Raw genomic sequence first — 17,190 nt, forward strand, 5'->3', positions numbered from 1 at the left:
GAATTGGGACTGACTGCCTATTTCTTCTGTGGCTTGGCTTCAGAATCAAGACAAGACGTCAGTGCCAAGCTGCCTAATGGCTGACGTGAGCATGTGTTAAGAACCTAATAAAATAGCGCCTCCAAAATTTCTGGCCAAATTCACTTATGTAAATACATCTAACATAAGGCCTCTCCCAGAATATCCCATCGGGCTTCAGGAGACAGCTTTAAAACCCGCTCCAAGTGGAGAGGGTGGTGCATAGGGGCTAAACTACGAAACGGTTCATGGGAGCTGCATTTCTGTCCTTCCCAGGGACCATGTTGAAGACATGCTGTCTGCTGTCCCTCACGTGTGGAACCAAACGATAAATTCCTTCTTGGATGTACTCCCAGGAGAAGGCTTGCCTGCGCCTGTTAACTCAGCCTGCTTCTTGGGTCCGTTGACAAAGACTGTAACCTAGTCAACAACAGGAACTCGTTTATTTCATGTGTTTGAGCATCTTCAGTGGGCTCTGTCTTATTTCGTGTTTTAATCCCCCTGTTATATACCATTTAAAATTTTGTAAGCCTCCTCCGAATCTTCTGGAAATGGGGGGCTGGGGGGATGAATGTAGGCAAATAATAAAATAATATTTTCGATCTGAGAACGAGGGTATTACAAGCGCGCAGTTTTTCTTCGGACCCCGCAGCACATCATCTGTTCTCATCCACTTAATTAGCACGGCACGTGCGAGGGGCTGCAGTGCTTTTTGCCTTGTTGTCTGACTTCAGTGAAAGGGCTCTTCAGGAATAAATCTTTCTCAGCCAAAAGTTGACCTCCCCTCCTTCGTTTCCTGGGACACCAGTGCCTGTGCACTGTCTCATCTCTCTCCCACCCCGGCGAGAGTGCCTTTTTAATTATATTGAAAATGACATCATCATCGGGCAGCGCGCACTGCCTCTCTCTAGCATGTACCTGCCAGCAATTTGCAAGAGCGATGGGGGAAGGGTCCGCAGGGAGGAGACTTGGGGAACTTCCAAACATCAGAAAGCCAGCGCCGTGTCTCCATACATCCCTGGAGCAGGAGAGAGACTTCTTTCTCTTCTGGCCAGTAAACGTCGTTTTAACCCTAAAGAAGCAGGAGGCAGGGACCGATATGAGAAAGTAAATCAGTCGAGTGAATGGAGGCGAGCATCAGTGAGCAGACACTGGGAGCAGAGACGGTGTGCTATTTAGGGCATGTCTACCCAAACAAGTTCACTTCCGAGGGAAGTCGTCTGCTTTCTGTTCTCCTGACTGCCTAGCGATGATTTATGCATGGTTCCTGGGATAAAGGATATGACAGTTCACTCAAAAGAGGATTTAGATTGCGATCAGAGCAGGTCCTTGTCAAAGTGATGAGAGGATAAGTCATTTGTATGGGGAGTCAGTTACTGACAGAAAGAGAAAAGGGGAATCTGCCTTTATTCAGCATCTTTCGTGCACCCGGTACTTTATAAATGATCATGTATTGACTCCTCACAGCAACCCATGAAGTAGATGTTATTGTCCCAATGTTTCAAGGTGAAAATAAATGCTTTATTTATACATGGAATAGAATTGGGTTTCCAAGCCCTGTGGTCTGACTACAAATCCACTGCCCCGATTGCATGAAAGGGGTGCTTACTTTTTAAGATCCATCACAGCATATATAGATGGATCAATCACAGCCATATATATATATATATATATATATATATATATATTTTTTTTTTTTTTTTTTTTTTTAATGCCTCACAACTCCCCACTCTCCCCATCCTCATACTGGAAGGCAAGCTTTCTATTTCCGGTACGTGGGTGAGGAAGCCATATTCTTTGAACATCAGCCGTGCCCTTGGCAAAGGACAGTAGGTGCCACCCTTCTGTATATTACATGAAAGGTAGCAATCAGCCTACCTGTCCCGGAAAATGGCTCTACCCTAACCCTTCCTCTCTGCCCTATTGCCGTATCATCCCTTTACTAATGAAACTCCTAAGAGGTCCTAGCTACCGCTGACTACACAACTGATTGGAATGGTTGAGCCTTGCCTCAGATTCCGTGGCTTCCTATGGACCACACAGAGCTAATTGCAAAACTCCGATGTCCTGCGCTCTGGGATGATGCCCTTCTTCACTCTTCCCTGAACATCAGGCAAAGGGAATAATTCAGTGTGCAATGTCGTGAAGACCTCAAGTTGGAATTGGTCTGGGTGCCATTTGTCCCACTGGAAAGGTGACCAGTTGGCCGGTTTGATCCTGGGGAACTCACTCCAGGATTCACCTCCCAGTGAATGTATGGGTGGTTTACATCCAAAATAGTAATTTACTACTCACTGTAGAACAAGATAGGGTCATAACCCAGAATGCAGGGCAGGCTTTGAGTTAAAGAAAAAATAATAGAAGGGGTAGATAAAACGACTGTGGACGATGAATTCCAAGAACCTTAGCATCCCCCATATTTTCTTCAAGTGTCTCCGAATTGGGGCTGCAGACTTGTCAGCCTGACCTTGGTAAAGGCAAGTTGAGTACCGCACATCTTTTTGTGTTTTCGCCTCACTGAAACCGTTATCATTTCATGAATGCGGAGAGGCTGCCGAGGGGAGCCACCCTGGATGAGCAGTCCTTGTAACATTGCCCCGAGCAGGCTGGAGTCTGGGGGTTACTATGTTAATGAGCAGGCGCTCCCTAATGAACACCTGCCCGCCCGCCCAGAGTCCCAAGGGGAGCAGATCCTGAATAAAGCAGGCTCCCCAGACAGCTGGCAGAAGCACTTTGCATTTCTGGAGGAGTAATAATTATGTGCGCCTGTCAAAGCCTTCCCATTGGGCATCATTCAAATGCATGGATGAGAAAGACTCGGCTTCCCAGACTGATTTCAACCCCAACTTTCCCCCACGCTGGGACCAGGGTGAATCTTAGCAAAATGTGGAAGAAACCATGTGGAAATAAGAGGATGAGAACAAGGGAATAAATTAGTATCATATAAAGAATAATACATAGGAATAGTACAAAGGGCGGGGACGAGCAACTGGGAAACAAGCAAGGTTAGTCCCTGATGCTGGGTTAAAGGGCAGAGTCTGTTGAAAGGAATACAGACACAACACATCTTTTCCTGGGTGTACAAGTAACTTTCCCAAAGTATATGTCACAGCCTCCTTCGTGGGTGCCTGGAGGTATGTGACCCCATTGAAACCCAGGGGCTCTTTTGCATCTGGGCATATGGTATCTGGACCCATCCTTCTCCATGGGGTACCACGATCTCTGCTTAGCAGCTCTGTGCTTCCAACCAGCCTTGAGAGGGCGTGTGGGTTTCATCCTCCCTGTGGTCAGCTTTCCTGCTAGGCTGGTGTAACAATCAAACAATGACCCTTCAGTCTATCCCCATCTACCAATTAAAAAAACCTGTGTGTCAAGCACTGTGCTCAGGGGCGGGGCTACAGATATTGATCAAACCTGATCCCTGCCCTCCGGGAACATAGTGTCTGGCAGAATTCTATTGCGCTTAGAAAAAGCAGCTTCAGACCCCTCCTGTCTGTGCTGTTTGTGACTTGCTGGATCTGTACCCGGCATTTAAAACCAAAGCTTTAGAGTCAGTCCCAGACTCAAGCCCCTCGTCTGCCCTGTGCCCTTGGGGGGTTGTGACCTTGAGCACAGTAGCTGTTCTAAGCCCCAGTGTCCTCATCGGTACAACGTCGCAGGGTTGCTTTGCTTTGAAGATCAAATAAGATCACATAAGTGAAGCATGGAGCCCAGAACCTGGCAGGGGGAGGCCTGTAGAATATGATGGTGCTGGGGCCAGAGGGGCGGCAGACGCAGGAGGGAAAGCTGGGGAGGAGCCAGGAAACCTGGACCTTAGCATAATGTGTGCAGTGACTGCTTTTTGCCTGCCAGGACCCACATGTGATTGACGCCCTTTGGTTTTCTTTCCTTCCTGTTTCAGATCGTTGCAGCCTTTTCTGAAACCACCTACTTAAGTGGTCTAGCAAAGGACTGGTCAGGCGCTTGGGTCCCATCCCCACATGTGCCGGTCACTAAGGTGACCTCCCTTGTCCGTGGACCGGCTTCTCGACCCCTTGAACCTTAGTTTCCTGCCCTGTCAGTTAAGTGGGTTGGGTAACCAGTCTCTCTGGCTCTTTATATGATCCAGCGTCCCTAGGTGACATACCCACCTGACTGTTGAGTTAAATCTGCGGATTACTAGCTATGTGCCTTTGGCAAGTTACTGCTTTCTCTGTGCTTTGGCTCCTTCTGTATCCAATGGGGGTAATCCTGGCATCTGCCTGCTGGGTAAGGATTGATTCAGTTCTGCGCTGGGACAGAGGCTGCACCCAGTAAACGGAAACCGTTAGTATTGGCTGTGTCTGGAGCCAGCTTGGCTGAGATGCTCTGCTGCTGGTCCCTCCTGAGTCGGAGGTAAAGCATTCGTCTTCTGTCCACTAACGAGCTGGGGTTCTTACTGGATGGGGACCTCCCAGATGGAGAGATGCTCCCTCTGGCAGGACCCACTGAGCTTTACACGCCCCGCACCCCTGCCTATCCCAGGCGCCTGGGAGCCCAGAAGAGCAAATAACCCTACGTAAAGGAAGCAGTGCCCCGTTTGCCCCCAGCCACGGAACCCAGGGGCTGCTCAGACGCGGTAGGAAGGAAGCCAGCCTCCCCAGCTAATCAGCCGGAGCGTCAAGGGGGTGACAGGCAGGGGGAGCGCGGCCAGACCCGCGTCTGTGTGCGCGATGACCTCACGCTTTCTCTCCATCACCGGCGCCCCCTCCCCAGGACGAACGAACAGCCAATGAGCGCTCGGCTGCTTAATGCGGAGCCCCCAGGGGGAGGGGGAGGGGGAGGGGGGGAAGGGAGGGCGGGAGCCAGGCTCCCAGCTGCTCTGGGAAACACAATAACAGGCAGGGCTTCAAAGAGGCCGCAGGCTCAGGCATCGTTGATTCCGAGCTGCCCCCCTTCACCCCCCTCTCTCCCTCTCGGTTTTCAGAAAGGTTGGAGAGAAAGGGCACGCTGACCACGCTTTCTTGCCCGCTCTCAGCACTGGACTCTCTGCCACCTCCACTGACGCGGCCACTCCTCCGGGGCCGGGAATCACCCTTTCCTGGGATGGGGCTGGCGGTGCCGTCGGAGCGGGAGGGTGTGGCCCAGCTGCGGAGCTATCCGCGGCAGCCTGGCGGTCCCTGTGGGCCCTGCAGCCAGAAGCGAATTGTCCAGATCAGCCTTGGGGAGGAGGGAGAGGTGAGAGGGTCAGTCTTTGGGCCGTGAGTCCTCCCAGACCACAGATGGGAGCCGTGTGATGTTTTAATTTTTTTTAATGCAATTCAGAAGTGGCCATTCCATTGATTTTGAATCTGTGAGCTGCCCCCAAGGGAGTGGCGGATGACAAGAAAGGGCTTGAGGGGAGAAGTCACTGAGTTGAAGCCCACGCTGCCAGTGACTGACCCAGGGTCAGTTCTGATACAAAGGCTCCTCCACCTGGACTTGCGTATGTGGCTTCCTTGCCCAGAAAGTCAATGGCATTATAAAGAGAAAGTGCAAATACTAGTAAAGGGCTTTCTGCTGAGATCCCACTTTATGTCTCAAACAACCAGCAGATTTGGGGTTTCCTGCTATTAGGACCTGCCAGGCACTGCGGGGCTTCTGCCTGAGGGTGTGTATTCGTTTCCTGAGGCTGCCGTGACAAAGCACCACAAACTTGGGGGCTTAAAATAACAGAAACATATTCTCTCACAGTTCTGGAAGGCAGAAGTCAAAATCAAGCTGTCAGCAGAGCCAAGCTTCCTCTGGAAGCTTGAGGGGAAAATCCATTCTTAGCCTCTTCTGGCTTCTGGTGGTTGCCAGCCTTCCCTGACATGCAGCTTCATCGCTCCCATCTCTGCCTCTGTCTTCACACGGTCCTCTAGTGTGTGTCTGTCTCTGTCAAAACTCCCCCAGTCTCTCTCTTAGAAGGATCCATGTGATTGCACTTGAGGTCCACCTGGATAGTGCAGGAGACGCTTTTCCTCTCAAGGATCATAATCACATTTTTGTAATGGGAGGTCATGTTCACAGGCTCCAGCATTTAGGATGTGGACAGAACTTTTTGGGGGCAACCATTCAGCCCATTACAGGACACAGCAAGTCATGTCACAGAAATTCACCATGTTCATAGCAGCATTATTCACAAAAGTCAAAACAGGAAAGCAACCCAGGTGTCCATTGATGGATCAATAAATAAACAAAATGTGGTTTATCCACACAGTGGAATATTACTCAGCCCTAGAAAGGAAGGAAATTCTGACACCTGCTACAATGTGAATGAACCGTGAGGATGTTATGCTAAATGAAATAAGCCAGTCACAAAAAGACAAACGCTGTATAATTGCACTTAGATGAGGTACCTGGAATAGTCAAATTCATAGGGAAAAAAAGCAGAATGGTGGTTGCCAGGGGCTGGAGGGAAGGAGAATGGGGAGTTGTTGTTTAATGGGTACAGAGTTTCTACTTTGCAAGAGGAAATATTCTAGAGATTGGTTGCACAACAATGTGAATATACTTAACAATACTGAACTGTGTACTTAAAAGTGCTTAAGATGGTCAATTTTATGCTGTGTGTTTTACCATACTTGTAAAAATGTTTTAATTAAAATAAATTTATCACAACACAAGAGCATGCATGCCAAGCGTGAACCAAGTCCCTGTGGTAAATGCTATAGGAGTTCAGAGGAGAAAGAGACTGTTTGGAGGTAGGATGATCAGGGACGCCTTCCTGGAAGAAGTGGGCCTTGAGCAAGATGAAATTCAAATGGGCGGGGAGAGGATGTTGTGGGCAAAGTTTTGGAAATAGAACCGAGATTGGTGTTTTCTTCACTCTGATAGATTGGATAAAAATGAGTACTTTTGGAGGGAATCGGGCAAAAGTGAGGTTGGTTAGGAACTAGATTCAAAGAGTGGCCTTAAATACCAGACTGACATATATAACTTGATACCATTTAGGAGATTATTGTAATAATTCATAGGTGAGATAATGAGGGTCTGAAATAATAATGAACACATAGAACATTCGCTTTGTGCCAGACACTTGCTCTAAGCACCTTATGCAGGTCAATATTAATTCATTAAATCCTCATAGCAGCCCTGTGATGTGGTGTGGTCCTCATCCCCATTTTGCAGCCGAGGAAACTGAGGTACAGAGAGCTCAAGTGACTTGCCAGAGCTTATATAAGAAAGATGGTTATGTTAACTGACAGATTTAAGAGATCCAGGGGGGATCCAGAATGGTTGCAAAGTTTTTTAGAATGAGTGACTAGACCCTTGAGAAGGTTGGGAAGGTTTTGGAGAAGGAAGAAACTAAATTTAATAATAAGTTTAATGAATAAAGAATCAAATTTAGGGCAGGAGTTCGATTCATCAGTCTAGTTCATCACTTTATAGAGGGGAACACTGAGACTCTGAGAAGTTAAACGGTTTGTCCAAGAGCATCTCTGTGGGATGGATCCATGTTAAGTGGAAAGTAGAATATGTGAGTGATAATAAAAATATTCTGTGGGAAACTGGAGAGGAGCTTGGGTACCACCTGGTCAGCTGATGGCTCTCCCCAGCCTGCCTGGACAGCTCACGAGTTCACTAGAAGGATCATCGGCCAAGGGATGTGCCCAGAGCACTGTACAGCCATGCGTTCGTGCGAAGTGTTGTTTTGATCTTTACAATCCAATCATGTCCCACCTCGGAAGGCAGCATAGACGGGGCCCGTTCCAGAACCCTGTACATGCTGGCGTGTGCACGGCTTCCCACTGGAACAGTTCAGAACCCTTGGGAACTTAGATCTGTGTGGTAGAGTCAGACGTTTATAAAGAGATTCTATTTATCAGATATAAGGAGGAATAAAAGCTTAGAAGGACACAGTGGAAAAAGAATCTGAGATAGAAAAAGAAAATAAGAAAAGCTATTGAGTGAACAAAGTTCATTACAGGCTGAGAGAAAGTCAGTCTTTTTTTTTTTTTTTTAACGTTTTTATTGGAGTATAATTGCTTTACAGTAGTGTGTTAGTTTCTACTTTATAACAAAGTGAATCAGCTATACATATACATATGTTCCCATATCTCCTCCCTCTTGCGTCTCCCTCCCTCCCACCCTCCCTATCCCACCCCTCTAGGTGGTCACAAAGCACCGAGCTGATCTCCGTGGTGACCTGGGCGGGCCAGGATGGCACCAATGACCCAACACAGGCTGTTTCTAACCCAAGACGCGCAGGGCTTGCCTTGCTCACATCGGCACTGAGGCCCCGGCCCGGTTTGTCCTGTAGAACTTGACTGGGCTACAGGCTGCCTTTCTGCCCTCACTCCCAGCGCGATCCTGCAAAGCTCCACAAATGTTTACAACAAAGTAATTGGCAGATTGTAATCAGCAGATTCTGTAAACATCCCTTCAAAGTACATAACAGCATAAAGCTTTCTACCCAGCAACGTTCGCCAAGTGAGTTTAAGAAATGTAGTTCATTAATCACCATCGCGTCAAGGTGGGATATTGTCTTAGTTTGCAAGATCAGGAAATCACAGGCTGATGCCTTAAATGGTTTTAAACTTACCATACAGGGAATTAAAGTTTTGGTGCCTGAACCAATCAGGATAGATTAGGTTATGCTGTGATGACAAACAACCGCCAATGTCAAGGTTACTTAACAATGAGGTTTATTTCTCACTCATGCTACACGTCCATCAGGGGGATGGGAGAGCTCTCTGTCATTGATGGAGCAGCTACTCGCTGGGGCATTGCCAGTCACCATGACAGTGGAAGAAAGAGTGTGCCTTTTAATGGGACTTAAGATTCAGGAGTTCTAACCTCAACATCTTCTGGCATCTGTTACCTCCCCCTTCAATGCCTTTATTTCCCCATGTATATATTGTGGGTAATTAATGTAGGCTTTTCTTTATTGAGGGTGGTGCTTAGGATCTATAATTACTGTTGTATGAAGTAATGGGACTAACCTTTTTTAATATTTTTTATTTGTTTATTTATTTTATTTTATTTTTTTATAAATTTATTTATTTATTTTTGTCTGTGTTGGGTCTTCGTTGCTGTGTGCGGGCTTTCTCTAGTCGTGGAGAGCGGGGGCCACTCTTCATTGCAGTGTACGGGCTTCTCATTGCAGTGGCTTCTCTTGTTGCAGAGCCTGGGCTCCAGGCACGCGGGCTTCAGTAGTTGTGGCACACGGGCTCAGTAGTTGTGGCTCGCAGGCTCTAGAGCGCAGCCTCAGTAGTTGTTGCTCACGGGCCCAGCTGCTCTGCGGCATGTGGGATCCTCCCAGACCAGGGCTCGAACCCGTGTCCCCTGAATCGGCAGGCGGATTCCCAACCACTACGCCACCAGGCAAGCCCACCTTTTTTTATTTTTTGACCAAAGATATGCATCCAAACGGATCCTATCCTTGAAAAGAGTTAGGCTGAGATGATAAAGTTTATTTGAGGGATGCTGCTATTGCTCAGATCCTTTTAGCTGCGTTCAGTGTATGCGTCCCCAAGAAAATTTGGTTTTTTACTGTAGAAGTTCCAATGTAAAAAAGGATTGCGGTGACAGGCTAAATCATAGGGATGTGTCACCATGGAGAAGCCAAAAGTCAGTGTCAACAAGGCTCCTAAGGTGACATCCATTATTCTGGTGAATTTTTCAGCATGTCAAGTCAGTCCCCTAGCTCTGCATTGCAGAAACTCGATTGTTCATCCTCGGGGGAAGACTCACATTAACCAAGTTCAAAGTACCTGATGTATAAATCAGTATTGATGTAGAAAATGTCAGTGTTCTGGTTTCAAGTGAGCAATCTAACCCTCACCCAGATAGGGCCCTCAGGGCTCATGATCCTTGACCTCTCACCCAGGAGGCAGAGTCAGTAGAAGTGGGGTGGCAGAAGGGTAGTACATGTGACCTGTGAGGCCAGTCTGACTTCATTTGGAAGCCTGGCTTTGCTGTGAGACAGCCTGCCTGATGTCTCCAAGTCTCAGCATCATCACTGGCAGGGGAGTGACAGTCTCTTATTTTAGAAGATAATGCAGTCATGTAGGAGACTGCTCAGCAGCATATGTAGGACAGGGCAATCACACCTCAATAAGTTCTTTGGAAGCTATGAGATTGGAGGAAGGGGAGTTAAATAGGTAATTTGAGTGTTTCAAATGACTGGCTAAGGTCATGCCTCCATGTCTGCCAGAGAAGAAGCCTTACCGCTGGGACTCAAATATTTAAGGCCTATTGGCTAAGACTGCATTTGTTTCCCCAGCTCATTTCCTTTTCCCAGACTCCCCTCCATCCCCCACCCCACACACACCGGTCATTCACCCAGCCCCTTCTATGGAACAATTACTATATTTAGTCATGTTATAGATATACTATTATTCCGACCCTAACAGTAATTCTTTTCTCTTTCTGGGTAAATTTATGTATCGCTGGTCAATTCCATTGGGACGTTGTCTTTCAAGTTTAACTCTCAAAGAGAAGGAAATCTTATTCTGTCATTTCCAAGTTTAGGCTGGAAACCTCACCATCACCCCTAAGAGCCCACAAATAATGACTTTATAGTCATACCTCGTTTTATAAAACCGGCTTGATCCAATGTGCTCCTCACCTCCGCCACCTCTGTCACCATTCACCAGACTGGACTTCACGTGACTTGTGAAAAAAACCAAGTCCGTTCTGAGTACAAGAAGACTTATCACCAGTGAGGATGCTTTTATACATGTGATACAAGCTTCAGAGGCAAACCCCAAAGGTTATCAAAACGTTTAAAGAAATAGCAGGTTATAGAAATGCTGTGACCGCTGTGGGAGGAACGCAGACATTTGGATGGATAAGTTACAGTGCATCCCAGTGTAAAAATCAGCCACGTTACCTTACATTTGGTCACAACCTCTACATTAAATGCTTTGTATCTGGGCAGCCAGGTACCTTATGGGGACGGAGGTGATGCCAGCAACATGGCCTGCAGCATCGCACAGCAAACACAGTCTGAGGCCTCAAGAGCCCCCTCGCCTTGGATTGATACGTTGCCCTTTATCAGGGATGCTCTGAGATGCGCCACGATGGTTCCCCCGCCTCCCCCGCGGTATTCATGAAGGAGCGCCCTACATGCAGCCTTGAATTCCCTAACGGTTACTTTTTCACTTTTTCACGTTTTAGTGTGAATGGTAGCATAGACTATTAGATGACATTGATTTATCAAGATGGATTTTCCTGTCGATTTATTCATGTCTTCTAGGGGGAGGAAGCCCTGCCCTCGCTTCAAACCCACTCCCATCATTTCTGGCAGTTTTCATTGGTAAATTGATGGTGATTGAGGCCCGGAGGCTGCCATCCTGGGAGCTCAGGATGAGGCAGCAAAGAGGGAACCATCTGCTTTGGCTTTTTAAAATGAACCCTAGCTCTTACTCTATGCCCTGATGAAAGTTTAAGGTCCTATTGACAAGTACTATGTGCTGTGCATTTTTGTATCTCCTGTAGGATTGGCTAGTGCCCTATACACATTAGACAGGAAATGTTTGTTGAATTAAAAGGAAGTACACCCGTCTTAGTCTGCCTGGGCTGCCATTACAAAATACCACAGACTGGGGGGCTTAAACAAAAGACACTGATTTGGGGGACTTCCCTGGCTGTCCAGTGTTTAGGACTCCACGCTTCCTCTGCAGGGGACATGGGTTCAGTCTCTGGTCAGGGAACCAAGATCCCACGTGCTGCACAGTGCAACCAAAAAAAAAAAGAAGACACTGATTTTCTCACAGTTCTGGAGGCTGCAAGTTCGAGGTCTGGGTGCCAGCCTGGTCGGGCTCTATGAGGGCTCTCTTCCTGACTTGTAGATGGCAGCCTTCTCACTGTGTCCTCACCTCGTGGAGAGAAAGAGCAAGCAAGCTCTCTGGGATCTCTTCTTATAAGGGCACTAATCCCATCATGAGGGCCTGCTCGCATGACCTCATCTAACCCTAATTACCTCTCAAAGGCCCCACCCTCCAAATACCATCACATTGGAGGTTAGGGCTTCAACACATGAATTTGGGAGGAGGGGACACAGTGGCACCAAAAAAAAGTGAAATAAGAAACTAAACTGTGATGTAACTCTCTTTTTTTTTGCCACCTTCACCCATTTCACCCACCCCTACCCCCTCCTCTGGCAACCACCAGTTTGTTCTCTGTATCTATGAGGTACTTTTTAATTTTATTTTTTAGATTCCACGTATAAGTAAGACCATACAGTGTTTGTCTTTCTCTGTCTGACTTATTTCACTTAGCAAAGTACACTCAAGGTCTATCCATGTTGTTGTGAATGATAAGATTTCCTTCTTTTTTATGGCTGAATAATATTCCATTGTGTATGTATACCACATTTTCTTTATCCATTCATCCATTGATGGACACTTAGATTGCTTCCATGTCTAGACTTTTGTAAACAGTGCTGCAGTGAGTATGGGGGTGCACTTCTTTTCGAGTTAGTGTTTGTTTTTCTTTTAATTTATGTATTTTATTTATTTTACTTTTGGCTGCATTGGGTCTTTGTTGCTCTGCGTGGGCTTTCTCTAGTTGCGGCGAGCAGGGGCTACTCTTCGTTGTGGTGCACGGGCTTCTCATTGCTGTGGCTTCTCTTGTTGCGGAGCACGGGCTCTAGGTGCACGGACTTCAGTAGTTGTGGCTCACGGGCTCTAGAGCGCAGGCTCAGTAGTTGTGGCTCGTGGGCTCTAGAATGCAGGCTCAGTAGTTGTGGCTCACGGGCTTAGTTGCTCCGCGGCACATAGGATCTTCCCAGACCAGGGCTCGAACCCGTGTCCCCTGCATTGGCAGGCGGATTCTTAACCACTGCACCACCAGGGAAGCCCCCAAGTTAGTGTTTTTATTTCTTTTGGATAAATACCCAGAAATGGAATTGCTGGATCATATGGTAGTTCTAAAACAGTCATATAACTCTTGATTTATTGTCTTATCCACCCTCTTAATAGAGAAAAGCAACAGAGTAACGACCAAAACAGGAAATATACTCAGGAAGGGTATCCTAATGTGCATCAATGCACACACATGTACACACACACACACATTTTCTCTTCTCGAATCTGTTTCTGCTCTGAGCTTGGAGTATGCGTGGAACAGAACAGTCATCGTAAAGGCAGTGCATCGCAAATACCTGAACCGGGAGGCAATTTAGAAATAACTGTTCCCTTTTGGCCCCGTGTCTCCATCATCAGCCTTTCCCTCCTCCCTGACCTCTGAGCCTGGTGGTCTGTGGTCATCTCAACGGTGATAGACCAGAGTGATTGATGTATTGACAATACAAACAGCCGCAGTGATTTCACATCTAAGGGTCCGGCACACTCCTTTGGATTGGCAGAAAATTTTAGGAAAGAGTTCATGATAAAAACATTCTTTGGGGGACTTCCCTGGTGGCACAGTGGTTGGGAGTCTGCCTGCCAGTGCAGGGGATATGGGTTTGAGCCCTGGTCCGGGAAGATCCCACATGCCACGGAGCAACTAAGCCCGTGTGCCACAACTACCGAGGCTGCGCTCTAGAGCCGCAAGCCACAACTACTGAGCCCGTGTGCCACAGCTACTGAGCCCACATGCTGCAACTACTGAAGCTCACGACCCTAGAGCCCGTGCTCCACAATGAGAGAAGCCACCGCAATGAGAACACGTGCACAACAAAGAGTAGACCCCGCTCGCCGCAAATGGAAGGAGCCTGTGCACAACAACGAAGACCCAATGTAGCCAAAAATAAATACATAAATAAATTTATAAAAAAAACAAAACAAAAAACCATTCTTGGGTAAAACTGTTCTCCTTTGGAAAGTCAAAGTTTCAGTTTATTCTTAAATACTATTCCCAAGGCCCTTTGGCATTAATGTTAACATTTCTTGCAGGGAGGTACTTCTGTTGTTTGGATTTTAAATTATGGGAGCATATAGAGTGGTCGAGGGCACTCTCTGGAGCCAGGACTCAAATCACAGCCCCAGCACTTACACAGAGGTGCTCAATCTTTGGGCACCTGTTTCCTCCCCGTACAATGGAGTTAATAATAGAACCATCTCACAGGGTTGTGATGAGGGTTAGAGAAGCTGGTGTTTGTAAAGTGCTTGGAACAGGGCCTGGCACGTAGCAAATACTAATTAAGTGCATGTGAAATATATATATAATCATATTCTACAACATGTTAATTATAATATTAATATAGTATTATATAACATATGTGTTATACAATATATATTTGACATACATCATAACATATATTTACTACATATATATGTGTACATATATATTTTTAATAAGACATCTTCCTGTCAATTCACTGTAAAATGTTCTCCTGTGTGGGGAAGGAAGCCACAGGGTTTGACAGCTGTGTTGGTGAACAAGTACCATTTGCTGATAGAAGAAACTACCAGGAAACAAGGTCTCAGTCCATTGATGGCCCTGTCCTCATTGTCTACTCCTTTGGGTTTTATAAAAATCATTTGTATGGATGTTCTTGAGCTTTGGGGCATTCCTTCCAAAAAATTATGTAAACCTGAGATTGCATGTTTTAGGAAAAGTAATCTCTCATCACTTACCCTTTTTCCATTTTGTTCTCCCTCCAGCCCAAGCTTTTGGCCAAGGAGCTGCTTGACCTCGTGGCATCTCACTTCAATCTGAAGGAGAAGGAATACTTTGGAATCGCCTTCACAGATGAGACGTAAGTGCCCCGTGTGCTTGGAGAACCTGAAGGGGAAATAACAGAACCTGAAGTCGTACTATCTCAGCTGTCCACGGTGAAGGCAGCTGCAGGCCACTTGGGTCTTGTGGTTCAGGGTCAGTCCAAGTTCATCATCTGAATTTCAAAGGCCTTGTGATCATGCCTGGAACGGCCAAAGGATATAATTAGGGTGATGCTCATATTATGAAATTATGAGGTAAACCAGTTCTTATAATCAAGCCGGTACGTGTTCAGAACTGAAATGTTTATTTTTAAAAAAGTGGATTTGTCTGGGTTTGTTTTCTATTAGAGTTAAATGAAAACTTCTGGAAATGAAACATTTCTCTCCAGTGTTGGAATAACAATAACAGGAAGTCAATGCGATGATAAATTCAATATGAAAAGTATATGTGCAGTTTCACTGTCAACGCTGAAATAGAATATAAAATTCGAAAATTCAGATTGTTCATCTGTTGAGAAGTACATTTGCGTTCAGTGATCTTTCCGTTTGGCTCTATACAGCGGTGTTTTGCAACACAAGGAAGGAATATCTTTACTAAAATTTCAATTTCCTTCTTAATAAACTGTTCGCAAAAGACAGCAGTGAACACCTGCACAGATTCCTGGATAAAGATAAGCTGTTCTAAGCAAGTGTTTCACAGTTTTCTTTCCTCTGTGTGTACACATACACACGCATGCACATACACTCCTCCAAATCCTCAGAGTTACAGAGGTGACTTCCTACAATACTAATAGATCAGGCTTCGGTTAGCGGCTGGACAAGACAGCTCAGGGAGGCTATGCCCCATCAATCAGATGGAACCATCAAGGCAGGATGGGCTCAGAGCAAGGGCAGGGGGCATCCCCGTTGGTCAGTAGGAGAGATGACCAGGTGTATCTGCGTGAGGACCCTCCGGGAGCTGCACGTGGACGGGGTGGCCGTAGCATTTATGATCTAAATCGGGACCCTGTGAGTAAAAGGGGGTGTAAATCGGTACTGTCGTGGGCAAACTGGACAGGTGATCACCCTCTAAATTAGCAACCTTTCAGGTGGTAGTGTGATCGGGGAGCAGCGTTGGGAGCAGAGTCACACCTGCCTCAAGAAAGCCAGGGTCCAGCGGTTAAGACTCCGCGCTTCCACTGCAGGGGGCGCTGGTTCGATCCCTGGTCAGGGAACTAAGATCCCGCATGCCACGTGGTGCAGCCAAAAACAAATTAAATTTAAAAAAAAAAAGAAAGCTGGAAGGAACAGGTTACGCCCTGGCCCTGGAGCCTCAGGGAACGGAGCCAGAAGGAAGGCAGGAGTGGTTGCTTCTGGTCTAGAAGGTTCTCTGTGCCTGCGCGTGGGATCCAGTAACCGGGTCTGTGAACCAGAGGGCTGGGATGGGAAGGAGCCGGCAGAGTCATTTGAAAACGTGCTTTAAGACAAACACGCATCGAGAATAACTACTTCCGCAAACGCAGATGTTTTCTACCCTTTCTCCTGAGAATCACTGTAAACCCCCTCGATCGCCACTCAGACGTTTTTTCACTAATTAGAAAGAAACCACAGTTTGAATGCATCACATTGTTCACATTTCCCAAGTACGTTTCCTCTTCTAAGAGAGCCAGTGAACTCGAGAGGAGTCCCAATTAGACTTCGCTTTTGAGTAAACAAGAGCCAGAGAATGAGCTTGTTGTCCTGGGCCAAGGAGCAAGAAGTCCGCTTGCTGAAGGTTTTAGACCACAGCCCTGATGGTACCAGCCAGCAGGACATGAACGTCAGGGAGAAAGTGGCTCTTCTCCCGGGAGAGACGCAAGCAGGAAAACCACACAGCACCGTCCGCCTGTCCCATCGAATGGAACCTGTGTGCTCCGGGTCTGTCTTGGTGCTTCTGGTTCCCTGGGCCGGCAGGGCAGGCTTGTGTGTGTCGGGGGTGGAAGGCAGAGAGAGAGAGTCCAGGCTGGAGGGGAGGGTCCCTCCCGGTCCCTCCCCGTGGCCTGGTGGAACTGGCAGCTGGAGGGCCCTCTGGGGGGCGGTGACGGGGAGGATATGAGCCATCTTCTGGCACTGTCCAGGGGAAGAGTGGCCACCACCAACCTCTTCACCCCGAGCCTGGGCGGGGGCGTTCCTCTGGGGACTGTAGGAGTGGCAGGCGGCCAGCCACAATCAGCGGACAGGGCTTTGCAGCTGGCAGACGGTTCCTGGAAAAGAGGTGGCAGATGGGCCTGACTCACCGGGAAATGGTGAGTGTCAGGGACCCCGAGGAAATCAGGAACCGGGCCTCCAAGGGACTAGGATGAGGAGACAGAACAAAGAGGAGACGGGATGGCGGTGACTCGGGGATGGCCGTGACTCAGGACGTAGTCAGTCATGGGCTGACAACACCTGGGGCCAAAGGCGTTGGCTGGGGGCCTCTTTGGTCATTTGACCTTTTCTCCTTTTCCTGCTGGAAAAGGAATGAATGAAAGCTGTCACCACAGAACGGTGCCTGGGGGGGGGGGAAGCTTGGTCTAGGGTGGTGATCACAGGGCAGTAACCACTAGGCTTGCCCTGTGGCCCC

The 17,190-nt window shown here is 47.5% G+C and overlaps 1 protein-coding gene and 1 long non-coding RNA gene across 10 annotated transcripts in view; one reads left to right on the forward strand and one right to left on the reverse strand.

Moving 5' to 3' along the window:
- Positions 1 to 17,190, forward strand: part of FRMD4A (FERM domain containing 4A) — a 474,406-nt gene that overhangs the window by 313,656 nt on the left and 143,560 nt on the right. For all 9 annotated transcript variants that reach the window (XM_057544411.1, XM_057544410.1, XM_057544409.1 and 6 more), the window contains exon 3: positions 14,553 to 14,647. In XM_057544411.1, coding sequence (XP_057400394.1) covers positions 14,553 to 14,647 — 95 coding nt within the window. The remainder of the gene's footprint in view (positions 1 to 14,552; positions 14,648 to 17,190) is intronic.
- Positions 9,027 to 14,612, reverse strand: LOC130707723 (uncharacterized). Its single transcript, XR_009007741.1, has 4 exons — positions 14,526 to 14,612; positions 11,719 to 11,822; positions 10,531 to 10,614; positions 9,027 to 9,713 (listed from the first exon to the last, which is right to left on the reverse strand). It is a non-coding gene; the product is annotated as an uncharacterized LOC130707723 (long non-coding RNA).

Source organism: Balaenoptera acutorostrata, chromosome 3 (genome assembly GCF_949987535.1).
Source record: "Balaenoptera acutorostrata chromosome 3, mBalAcu1.1, whole genome shotgun sequence".
Taxonomy (NCBI): domain Eukaryota; kingdom Metazoa; phylum Chordata; class Mammalia; order Artiodactyla; family Balaenopteridae; genus Balaenoptera; species Balaenoptera acutorostrata.